Genomic DNA, 13,263 nt, shown 5'->3' with positions numbered 1-13,263 from the left:
GTGACATACGCGTGGACTAACACTATGGCGTTGCACAGCCGTGTTTGACAGGCAAGCTAGGATCTCAAAAACATCCCCGGACCGACGCGTCTGCGCTCACTAACATTCTGCCAGCAACGGCGGGACGACAACTAAAGATGAGCTCCAGAATTAAGTAAGAGTACTTTGCCACAGTTTTTCTGGAGGTTGTTAGCAAGCTGCTGTTGTTAGCTTTGTTCTCATAGTCCCTGAGAACGAAGGAATATGGAAGGCCCTGACTTGTTGCGACACTAGTTGAAGTACTGGTGCCTCTCCCTCCACTTATCTGACCAGAGAATAACATTACATTGTTAAGGTTTTTAGACTGTGAGGTTAACCATCATCCATAGAAGCTGCTAGTTAGTTGGTGCTTTTGCTAAACAAAAAAACAGATAAGTGGCGCCGAACGTCATTATGAAAGATGCAGTTGTTATGGTAACTGTGGGACATTATTACTAAACAGTGTGAGAGGTTTCAGGCCTGACGTGCTGAAAAAAAGTTAATGATAAAATCTGGAAATATGACTTGTCAAACTTGCTTTTCTATGGGTTTCAATTGTGTTAATTATATGTGATTCTTATCGTCTGCTTAGTAAGGTTCTTTAGGCTTTTTTCTCTCTTTTGAGTCATTTACCAAAATTGACAATTTAGAGAAAATATCTAAAGTTTTGATAAGTAAAATGCAAGAGTGAACAGAAATACTACCAACAGTTAGTTCGTATTCCTTTGAATGAATGGCCACCTATCACCTGCTATTGGGTAAAGTTGTTCAGTTGTTTTTTAAAGTGTGAGTCAGTCACATGGCAGTAACTCAGTGCACTGACGCATTTAGACATGGTGAAGACAAAGCAAACATTAGTGCGATGGCATTGTAAGGTCCAATATATAACTATTTTCTTCTTTTATCTTTTTCTCATTGTTCTTACACCCATTCAGGGTGCATAAATGTTCACTCCCTTAAAGCTCCTCCCTAGAGCTGCAGTCCCCCAGTTGAGCACTCCTTTCCCGATCCTGTACAACACAGCTCCTTCAGGCTAGCAACAGCATCAATTAACAAAACACCTAGAATTGCACATCTGTTAAGTTTATCAGGTGAAATACTTCTCAGTGTAACACTCCTAAGAGTGATTGTAAACTCCATAATGTGGTGACATTGTTGTGATGACGTGCTGAAGGCGAGGTGTCAGAAAGAGCTGTGCTAAGAAGTAGCAATTTAGAGGAGATGATTTACACTGTGTAAACTTATTTATTATATTGGGTAGGATTTCTGTTTATTTTGTTTATGTTTGTTTACCAATCTGTTATTTGTTGTTTAGTTACTCCTTTCTGATTTTTCTTCTTTATCTGTCTCATTCTGTTACAGGTTTATTCTGCATGGAGACATAAAATGTATTTTTTTGTTTTGACTTAATTAAAAATAAAGAATAAAAAGCAACCAATAAACCAATGCAATGACATCAGAATGTCTGCTTGCAGTCATACAGCAGGTTCTCTGATAAGTTGTTATAGGGGAAACAGACTGTCTATTTCTGACCAAGCTGTGTAATAATAATTTAATTAATTTGGTAAGGACAATGCACATTATTTAACATTTTTATAAATGTGCCAGAATTAGCCAAAAGGCTATTTTCGCCTATTGCCCCTGGACAATGAGTAATGTCTTGCTAAAACAGACAAAGGTTTTGCAAACAAGATTAATATGACTTATCTGCACAGATTTTGTCAATGAATACAATAAATACAATCAATATAAACTACTGCTGCTCTGATCAGGTTTATTCCTGCTGATATCGATCACCCATTAGGGCCGATCACTGTCAATCACTAATACCGATCACATGGATTGGCTGTTAATTTTTCTCTTTAGGTATAAATGCTACTATGCGATCTGGCAAAATGGAACCATAAAATCTAATAATTTAGACAAAAAACATGCAAAATACTTGCAGGCACAGTGCAGCAAGTATTCAAAAGACAACTGAAAAACTTGCAATTAGTAATACAATATTTAACACTGAGGCTCAACAGCTTAAATTATACGTAAAGTCAAATTAATTTCACAACACCGTTTATATCAAGTAGTGTCAAATAAAAAAGTAAACATTCATTCAAAGTCAAATGCAGGTTACATTAAAATAAACAATCCTAAGTTACTAAATCAAAACTTCCTGAGAGCATGGCTGATTGCTTTGTGGTGGCTCTGATTGGTTGTTTCTGACCGAGCAGAGCAATTCTGCAGATCACAGGGAGGAGGAAGAGGAGCTCGATTTCTTTTTTTTTTCACAGATTATTTGTCTCTTCTTAGGACATCAACAGTTTTAAAACTTATGATGTCCTAAAAGTTTTTAGGACATCAAAAACATTTATTTATGTTTTAAAGGTACATGCTTCAGCAATAAGGAGATATTCGATGTGAGAGAACACTGTCTGATAGAGCTCCAATGTGCCAAATCTGTAAAATATTATGTCTCAGTAGCGCGTAGCGGGGGTCCAACAGCAAGAGCAAAACTCACCCAAGTGAAAAATAAATATACTAAGCATGTTAAATTTTAGCATACATAAACACACTTGAAGCCAGACTGATTAACAGTATACTTGAAGTGTGTTATTTTGGAACAGCAAATTTTGTACTTGGTGTATTTTAAGTAATTAAATTGTAGAAAATCACAATTTAAAGTGTACTATGATGTGCTTTTTAGGAACAACTAAAGTTGTACTTTGTATACTTTAAGTATACAGCTTTTCATGTAATATAAATGTGCTTGATTAGTATATCTTAAGTGTACTATTTTTGTGATTGAATTACATTGAAAATATATTTAGAATGTATTTTAAGGATATAAGCATTACATATTTTATATATTAGTAGTGTGATCACAGTATGCTCCAATTACACTTTTATTTCATTATAGTTACTAACGAAGTACACTTTTCAGTTACTTATCAATGTCTTATTATTCTTCCTTGCCATAGTACATTACATGTTTCATACACACTATAGTACTGCAAACCTATCAGGCTACCAGTACATAGAAGGATCAGTTACAAAACATTTCCGGCTGAAAAAACATACATTGTGTATTTAAAATATTAAAATTTTTCAAGAGTACATTGCCAATATACTATCACAGAATTGCACAAATTGTCAATATATTAAAAGTTTACAGACAACATGCACAATGATTAGCACAACAATTAGCACATTGATAAAAGGTACACTTCTGAGGAAATGTAAAAAATATTTCATCAAGGACTTTTTAGGATTTTTTAGGAATTTTAGGATGTTGTGAACTCGCTATATATGTGACATAATCAGAACTAGTGCGATGATGATTTCGACCAGATGCCTGGGGTGAAAAAATATTTCTGGGTGTCTTCTTTGCCTGTTTATGTTAGAAGTAGAAAAAAATAGTCAGCAATATCATGGAATCAGTTGATACTGGTGTACGTATGTACGTACGTACATACATATACTGTATATATATATATATATGTATATATATATATATATACAGTATATATATATACCCTGGGTTTAAGTTTGGCTTGTAATAGCTTGCAATATAATTTCTCACGTTTTGTTCCAGGGAAAGCCCAGAGTCAACCTTTGAAGTGTATCTGGAGGTAGCTAAGCCAGGGCAGCATATCTCTGGTAAGTTTGTGGACTTTAATCTAGCCATTGTATCATCAGACATCCATGAAAATCTTTTTTTATGGCCCTGTCAGGTCAACCATCATTACACTATTAAGATCAGAACATGTGATGAAGAAAGGGGGGCATTTTAACCCTCATGTTCTCATTAATCTCAGTCTTGCAAAGATGTAAGGCTGAATGAACCACCTTTCACTTTTCAGCAACATTGATATGTCTAGACCAGCTGTGGGCAATCCTGGTCCTCGAGGGCCAGTGTCCTGCAACTCTTAGATGTCTCCCTGGTCCAACAAACTTGAATCCAACAGCTGAATCACCTCCTAATAACAGTCAAGTTCTCCAGAGTCCTGCTAATGACCTCATTATTTGACTCAGGTGTGTTGAAGTAGAGATGCATCTAAAAGTTGCAGGAGACTGGCCCTCGAGGCCTGGAGTTGCCCACCCCTGGTCTAGACGGTTGATCGTTGTCCTATTTTTGTGTTTAAAGCTGCAGTATATAAACCTACACATATTTTTACATATTTGTTGAAACTTTCACCATGTTGTGATGGTATGAGCTATATAATCTATGAAAAAATTGAGCTGCTCTGCTTTCTCCCAGTTCTAACTAGAAATAACCCTCATGAATGAGCTGCTCATTTTCCTTCCCACCTCCCCCTTTCTCTCTGCTGCGCTATAGCTTCTTTCTAATAACAGTGTCTGCCAGGAATGCTCAGTTAGCATGGCTCAGGCTGGTTAGCATGGCCACTGATGTCGGCAGATAAAGAGTTGTCCTGGAATAGTAACTGTTTTAACTAATTAAATGAATAAAAATTACGCAATGCAGCTTTAATGAGACTCAGACCAAGGGTAATACTGCCCAGGTTGTAGTCATCATCTATTTCTTATGATTATAGAACTGGTCCCAAACAGATTTTTTGCTTTGTTTTAAGCAAGAGAGAAACATCTCCAGATCCCAAGTTGTTTGTTGGATCTGTCCCCCCCCATATTCATGTTTCCACCAGGTCAGCGACAGGCTTCTTTCCTTGCAATTAAAAACAATGAAGAGGACTTATCAATGTGAACCATGTCTATTCTGTATGAATTTGTTGGCAATTTCTCGCATTTCATAAAAATTATGCAGCAATCCAACAAATATAACTGTTTCCCAAGCCCCTGTAAAGACAACCACAGTCCTAACATGTTTGGTTCAGTTTAGCTCTGTGGAGCTAACTCACAACAAAGGTCGCCTCCAGGAACTTTACACAAATATAAAGTCCATTCTGTCTAGTCATACAGATCCAAAAGTCCATAGATTCAAATTGTTTCTAATTATCAAACAGTGTAGTCAAGTTCAGTTTATTATATGATTTGTAACGCTCTGGAGAAGCCCAGAAAATGTCACGGTTGGACAGTGGGTCCGGGGGGAGAAATTTCCCATTAGACTCAATTTCTGAAACCACACACACACAAACAAAAACCTTGTAAAAGCTCACATGGTCAGAGCGACCCCACCAGATGCCAGATGGAGTAAAGAACCTGTGGGGTCTTAGGAATTAGGCACCCATCATCTGGTTACTCCACTACAGAGGGGACACAGTAACTGCTGCCTAATGAAGAACCACTCCAAGAGTAAACAATTGGAAACAGCAGAACCTAATTTAATAGTTATGAAAATGTCACTCTTCCTCTTCTGTATAAGGCAGATTTTAACTGCTGTGTTTGACTGATTTCCTGGATTCTGAGGAGAACTTGTCAGCTATATTTCTAAGAAGTCCTTCCTGTTGCTCATTTCCTGTGTACTACCTCATCAGTTCTTGACCATGCTGTTTTTATATGTTGAATCAAACATGTTGAATCAGCAACATATGTTGTTGCAAACAGTTTCATTTTTATTTACCACAATTTAGATGTTTTTGAATTTGAATTGTGGAACTTGACATCAAATGGTAGAACTTTAATTTGTTGACTTCTTTGTGTCCACTTTAAACAGGACCGGAGGTGCAAAGGCAGTTTCCTGCTGACTACCCTGATCAGGTTTAAACACAGTCTATCATGTTTCTTTCTCTAACGTTCAGATTTTGTAAAGAGTTTAAATGAATTGACACACTGCTGCTCTTTTGCATGGGATTTTATTTTCAGCTGCTTTCAGTATATAACACCCAATTAGAGTTATTTTATTTTTCTGTCTATGTTTCTGCCTGTTGACCTTGAAATTTCCTCTTTGCAACACCACTTTTTACATGTCTATCTCTTTAAATCTGTTCACTTATATACAGTCTGTCAGATATATTGTGCATCAATTTCTTTTTGTTTTACAGGAAACTCTTCTTACTGTGCCAAAGTTCTGCTTCCCCTTCAGCATGGACAGGTACATACACTTAAATACAGACATCATTGGGATTCAACAATCCAAACATGCATTTTGACTATAATTTCCAAAGCAAAATGTGTATATTCATAAAGCACTTCAGGAACAACAAGCAATAATCAAAAAACTGAATATAATAGGACATTAAACTTGGTTTGGCTGCTAAGTAGCAGCAGTGAACAACACATCATCTCAAGGCACTTTTTGAAAAAATTTTATTCAATATAATTTTACTTGTATATAACAATTGATCCTCTTTGTCAAGTTCAGTTAATTATTCAAATTAGTTAAGAAAAGTTTCAATCTAAGGAAACCCAGCAGATTTCATTGAATTATTGACATGTTGCATTCAATTCTCCTAGATAAGTATGTAGTGACCATAGACAATCACTTGCATTGTGTCATTGACTTTATAACAATAACTCATAGAGAGTATGCATGTAGTGATTGATAGTGGAGAGGAAAAACTCCATTTTAACAGGAAGAAACCTCCAACAGAACCAGAACCAGGCTCAAAAGGAGAAGCCATCTGCCAAGATTGGTTAGGAGCAAACAACTTTTGCAGGTACAAACGTGTGTTGCTGTCGAACTCAAGATGTGTTTTCTTTGAATTACCTAAAGAAACATCTCAGTTCCAGCTTTAAATTCAGTTTTCTTTTTTGCCATGGTTCATTTTTGTAAAATCTTTTGGAATAGAACCAGTAGCTTTACCCCATTTAGTTCGGTAATGTGGAAGTTATTTGAAATGTGGGTTTGTTTAGTATATAAAAACTCTGTCGGAAGACAGAGCAAGTACACGAAATAGAAACAGAAGATTGATGTAGGAGTGCTATAGCTGAAGGCTTTTAACTGTATTTTGTGAACTTCCTTTTAGCAAAGAATGACAGTAGTCCTACCTTGAAGTAATAATCCATGGACTGGTTTTTCAGCATCACTCCTGGACAAAATATTTTTCATTATGGCAGTATTCCAGTGATGAAAGGAGAACATTCTAGAAACCTCTTTGTACAATTTAAGTGACAAAAAAATAACACAGATGTTCTTAACTTTATTATCGGAGTCCATTTTAATGCCATCCAGATCAAATGATTGATTAAGTTTCTTTTTCAGATGTTCTAGTTCAAAGACAACTTATGTATTATTAGAATTTAAAAGAAGAAAGTTTCCAGGTTTTAATGTCCTCAAGACATGCCTGTAATCTACCTTGGAATCAAGATTTATGGATAGATGTAGCTGTGTGTCTTCACCATAACAATGAAAATTTACCCTATGCTGCCTGATAATTTTTCCAATTGGAAACATATAGTAAAACAAATTGATTAAACACAGAGCCCTGTGACACTCCCCAAGTAACCCTGGAGTGTGAAGATTTATTGTTCATATGAACAAACTGGAATCTGTTGGTCAAATAGGATTTAAACCAGCCTAGTGCTTTTCCCTACCTGCATGGTAAATATTCACAATATTGCCCACAACAGAATATTTTGGGTAACTGTGTTGCAGCGCTGAGATCTCACAAAACCAGAACAGACACAAGTCTATTATCTGAAGCCAAGATAACATCATTTGTAACTTTCACAAGTTCTGTTTCAGTGCTATGATGAGCTCTGAAACCTGATTGAAACTCTTGAAACGGGTCATTACTATTTGAATGCTCACACACTTGATTAGCAACTATTCCCTCAATGATTTTAGGTAGGAAAGGAAGATTTAATATAGTTCTGTAATTAAGTCATCTTGATTAAGGAAAGTTTGCTAAGCAAAGGTTTAATTGCAACTACCTTAAAAGCTTGTGGTACATGTCCAACTACTAAGGATAAATTAATCATATCTAAAATTGGGGCAGTAATCAAACGCAACACTTTCGATAATTTGGTTGTGAAGCGGTCCAGAGGGGTTTGGAAGAAACGAATATTTTTGACAACTCCAAAAGCTCAACTGATTCAAAACAGTTCAAACACTTATTAGGTTTTATAGTTGCATTCAGTGGTGTATCACTTAAAGAGGATGAAGCAATCACATTTGTGAGGATGCCAATAATTTTACTTCTAATGGAATCAATTTTATTTAAGAAGAATGCCATGAAGTCATTATTGCTGAGATCTGGGGGAGTCAATGGCTCAGCAGAGCTAAAACTCTGTGTAAGTTTGGCATCTGTACTTATAAGAAATCTAGAATTATTCTTATTGTCCTCTTAATAATGAAACATACAATGTTCTAGCTTGTAACAATTTTTTTAAACCACTGGATTCTCTTTGGGCCTCACAAGGCCCAAAAGTGACAAAAGGCCCCAAATACAATTCATACTATTCCTTTATATTAACCCAGGAGTTGGTCTGAGCCTGTTTCTCTTTCTACTCAGAGTCTAAGGTACCTTGCAGTTTGATCTTTCAGATATCTGAATTTAGTCTGGATGTTCTAACTCTTCATTTCATGTAATATCTGCCCCCTGCAGCCTGACAATCAACCAGGTTGGCCAGAACTTCACATTTGTGTTGACTGACATTGAGAGTAAACAGAGATTTGGTTTCTGTCGCCTCTCTTCGGGAGCTCACACCTGCTATTGCATTCTCAGGTGGGTCTGAGTGTTTTAGGATCTGAAGCACATATTGTTTGCACAATCCTGTGAAAACAATTTAAACATAGCCCTTGAAATAATAAAGTCATTGTGTTAGTCATTAAAAAAGGTTAATAATTCTGATGGTCATTTTTTTCAAAAACGGAAACTGATCTGATTGGAGCTCAAAGCTGTGTTTTTCTTGATGGCAGTATTGTTGATTTTTTTTTTGTTGTTTGTTTTAATATCTGAAAATCTGAGCTTTATTCCAGCAATTAAAGGGATAAAGTTGACAGAAAAAACATGATCAGTGTAACAATGTAAAATGGTAAAAAGCAATTATTGTCTCTGTGAATGAACAGCTTGTCTTACACATTGCTTAAACTTTAAGTGAAGCCATACTGGACTTGCATATTTGTTACGAGCTTTTTTGTGTATAAAGAGTCCTGCAGGACAGTTAAATGTCTTAATCTCTTTTGTTGGATACATACAACAGTTTATTTTGGAGATGAAAATTATAGAGTATGTCTATGATGCTATGACACGGAGCCCCTAAGGGACATGGAGGATTTTTTTTCTTTTGTGTTACCTCGCAAAAGTATTATGTTTCCTCGCAATACTTTTGCATTGCCTCACAAAACATTTGCATTCCCTCGCAATACTTTTGCATTGACTTGCATTAGGTTTTGCATTCTCTCGCAATAATGTACTGATCAGTTTATGTGGCATATTTGAATACTGTAAGCCTTTCTTTACGGTATACTTTCTGCTATAGTATAAGGTTTTCTTAAGGCTTTTCCATGTATGTTAATATCTCGTTGTGAAATATCGGAAGCTTTTTATCTTTTTCTTTAGGATCGAAATGCAACACAAACCTATGATATAAACAGAAACTTTAAAGTAAGTAGAAAAGGAAGAAAAAATACATCCAAACTATTTGGACTATTTCTGAGTTATTGTCACAGGGTAATAAGTCATCTGACAGTTTTGATTGTGTCTCTTGTGTTGGTCTGAATAGTTTAAGGAGCCATTTTCATGTGCCGTTCGGTCACAACCTTACACAGACATAAACATGCAGTGAATAAATTGATCTTCAATCAGCTTTTTGCACCAAAGAGTTAAGAATAAACATGTTTTCACTGAGGCTCTTTAAACGTGTCTGCATATGAAATTTTAAATTGACATTTACTGCAAGGGAAGGCAAAACCTATTGTGAGGGAACGCATAAGTTTTGCAAGGTAACGCAAAAGAAAAAATTTCCCTATGCCCCCTATGGTGCTTTGTAATATGATGGTAATAGGATATGGAGAAAAACAAAATAATCATGAATCCTCAAAATAAACTATTTTTGTATTTTGTATTCTCTCTGAGTTGAATGAAAAGTAATTGTTTTAGAAGTGCAATGTCAGAATTTTCATTACTCAATGTTAAAAATAATTTATGGCATGTGCTATGTCTTTATTTTGGCCATGCTAATCAACCTAAAATCTATAAAAGCTTTCAAATAAGCTTCCATTACTTTTTAAATCCTTTAAAAAATAGTGATGAGTCCATAAATTTACAACCAATGATTAATTTAGAATTGAAATGATGCCTTAATAAATGTATATTAAAAATGTATCTTCTCTCAGCTACCTGCCGTGGTTTGAAGTTTTCTACAAGCTGCTGAATATCCTTGCTGACTGCACTGTCAAAGGCCAGGTGACTCATTCCACTCTCGCATGTTATGTTTGGTTCTTGTTTGTCTCCAAATTATCTTTGGGTGTTTGAGTTTACATAGATCTCCTTGATACCCGCTGATTTTCACATGTAATGATGGAATATGTTAACATATATTTTTGTATCTGTCTAGTGTCTTCATATCAGCTGTGGGCTTAATTTTTCTGTGTCCACACTCTGCAGTTTGACTTTTGAAATTAGTCATTATTCCAGTGGAAAATTTTTATTACAGCTGTATGGATTGATATTGGTGTAATATTACAGGAAAGCCAGTGGCAAGAGCTCCTGGTGTCACTACATACACTCCCCATACCTGAGCCTGGAGTCCCTGTTCACCTTGGTGTGGTAAGCTCCAATTCTTCACGATACATGCATTTGAAATCAGTTGAATAGTTATGGCTGTTGCACATTTGCATTTCTGTTAATGAATTCATAGCACCTATGATATTTTACTGTCTCAGAAGTGTTTTGTGTGTATAAAATATAGTCCTAAGTTATTCAAAATTCAATTAGATATTTTATTTTGACTATTTTATTTGCCTCGGTCTGGAAGTAACTAATGATTTTGAGTGGCCCAGGCAGGGTCTTGGCTTCATAGATAATATGTGGTAAGCTAAAGATTAAGAGAGATGCTTGCCTCATTTTCAAATATCTTGGTAAAAATAATTTAAATTTTAAATCTGGAATATTTTAGAGCTTAACTATCCTCAGTAATCATTTAAGCAAATGCAAGTCTATTGTTTATACCTCTCTCCCACGCTGTCTCACTGTTTTTTGTCCAGCATTCCTTTTTCACTGTGCCTGACATAAGGGAACTCCCAAGCATACCCGAGAATGTGAGTGTTGAATTCCCTACCCTGAGAGTCAGTAGCCTCATTATTCATATTGTCTTTACACTGTTTGAACGTTAGCTTCCTGATTAGGTTACAAGGCATAATGAGTTTCTAAATTTTGGGACTTCATATGCTGACAGTTTAAAAATGGATTTGAGTTGATATTAATATAGAGTGGCATCCTGGACCAGTTAACACTGTCACTCTGCAGCAAGGAGGTCTGGTTTGAATCCTGGTCTGGGGTCTTTCTGCATGGATTGTTCACCTGTCTAGGTGGACCCTGCATCTTGCTTAATGACCAGTGGAGATTAGCCCCACCTATCATTTGGATGGATAACAGATATTATGATATCTAGATGATAATGTAATAGATACCTACACTGAAGTACATTAGGATGGAATTCCTGTCATTTATTAAAATCTAAGCAGGTCTCTTTAAACCAACTATGTCCTGTTGGTTTGGTAATTCAGACAGCTGAGGGTACTTACTACTCAGAATAATATATCAGCAAGCATTGATATATAAATATCGTAGTTAGACCTCTAAGAGTGTTCTTTGCTCTTTTGGGAAGTTTAAAATGCATCAAAACCTATAAAATTTATGTGAAATTATTTGTGTCATATGGAGATTTTGCCACAACTAACTGTCCTGACTATGTATCTCTTCATGTTTTACCTCTACAGAGAAACCTAACAGAGTACTTTGTAGCAGTAGATGTCAATAACATGCTTCATTTGTATGCTAGTATGCTTTATGAACGTCGAATCCTCATCTGCTGTAGCAAACTGAGCACTGTAAGTAGTACTTCCTGTTTCCTCCTCTTTTTTTGTCCTGCTCATCATGTCAGAAGTTAGCCTTTTTGTTATTGTGTAGTTGTTTTCTTTCATTTAGTATAAAACATACATTATTTGTTAAGAGTTTGATTTACTTGGTGCTAAGTAAAGCCAGCTTAGTTAGTGTGGGGGTTGTGGTATAGCACAACTCCACCTAAAATCATTTTTTTATTTTTAGAGATATGATTGTTTGGAGGAGCATTATTTATTTTATTTTTTTCCATTTTACGTTAGACTCAGATTGTATTTTTGAATAGGCATGTGTGAGCTTTTCATACAAGTATTTGTAAGGTGTCATCTCTAGACATTGAATTACTGCAGCAATTGCAAACGCTCCAGTTTATTGTTCTTATGGTGCATTATTGTGAGCTTCAGCACACACCTTTTCAGCTCTTTTCAGTCTCATGTCCCCAAAGCAATCATTTTAACAGCTGCAAGCTTTTTAAATTGATAAAGCTCAGAAATTGACTGAACAGGAAGCAGTTAAGAGACACACGGAGCTGTTTAATTAACAGATTGGTACAGTTGTAGGCTAAGAGACAAAATTTTCCTTCAAAAGCTGAGGAGCATGAAAAACTGTGCTAAAGCCCCATATATACAAATCACTACAATTCATAATATACACTGCCTGGCCAAAAAAAAAGTCGCCACCTGAATTTAACTAAGCAAATAGGTACAAGCCTCCTATTGGATAAGTACTGCATAGGCGATTATCTTTCAGCTGGCAACAAGTTATTTAACCCCAGCTGATGCAATGAGTAACTCCTCATTTCTTAAACAACCATGGCAAAAGACACATCCTGTGGTCGTGGAAAAGACGTTAGTCTGTTTAAGAAGGGTCAAATCATTGGCATCCATCAAGCAGAGAAAACATCTAAGGAGATTGCAGAAACTACTAGAATTGGGTTAAGAACTGTCCAACGCATCATTAAAAACTGGAAGGATGGTGGGGAACCATCGTCTTCCAGGAAGAAATGTGGTCGGAAAAAAATCCTGATCGGTGATTACTTAAACGTTTGGTCAAATCAAATCGAAGAAAAACAACAGCAGAACTCAGGAGTATGTTTAATTGTGAACGCAAAAGCATTTCCACACACACAATGCGAAGGGAACTCAAGAGGTTGGGATTGAACAGCTGTGTAGCCGTAAGAAAACCTCTAATCAGTAAGGCTAACCAGAAAAAAAGGCTTCAGTTTGCTAGGGAGCATAAAGATTGGACTCTGGAGGAATGGAAGAGCGTCATGTGGTCTGATGAGTCCAGATTTACCCTGTTCCAGAGTGATGGGTGCATCAGGGTAAGA

The 13,263-nt window shown here is 36.1% G+C and overlaps 1 protein-coding gene across 3 annotated transcripts in view; it reads left to right on the top strand.

Moving 5' to 3' along the window:
* dennd1a (DENN/MADD domain containing 1A) overlaps positions 1-13,263 on the top strand; it is a 29,371-nt gene continuing 16,108 nt past the window's right edge. For 2 of the 3 annotated variants that reach the window (XM_032569004.1, XM_032569003.1), the window contains exons 1-9: positions 1-154; positions 3,605-3,669; positions 5,642-5,685; positions 5,970-6,019; positions 8,475-8,594; positions 10,208-10,277; positions 10,560-10,640; positions 11,078-11,131; positions 11,813-11,923. In XM_032569004.1, coding sequence (XP_032424895.1) covers positions 138-154; positions 3,605-3,669; positions 5,642-5,685; positions 5,970-6,019; positions 8,475-8,594; positions 10,208-10,277; positions 10,560-10,640; positions 11,078-11,131; positions 11,813-11,923 — 612 coding nt within the window. In that variant the 5' untranslated portion in view covers positions 1-137. Of the gene's footprint in view, positions 155-3,604; positions 3,670-5,641; positions 5,686-5,969; positions 6,020-8,270; positions 8,390-8,474; positions 8,595-10,207; positions 10,641-11,077; positions 11,132-11,812; positions 11,924-13,263 lie in introns of those variants that run through there. The other variant, XM_032569005.1, reaches the window with a different exon arrangement.

This window comes from Xiphophorus hellerii, chromosome 8 (assembly GCF_003331165.1).
Source record: "Xiphophorus hellerii strain 12219 chromosome 8, Xiphophorus_hellerii-4.1, whole genome shotgun sequence".
NCBI classification, from domain to species: Eukaryota; Metazoa; Chordata; class Actinopteri; order Cyprinodontiformes; family Poeciliidae; genus Xiphophorus; species Xiphophorus hellerii.
Note: the sequence above shows the minus strand (reverse complement) of the source record. Positions and strands in the feature narration are given on the sequence as shown.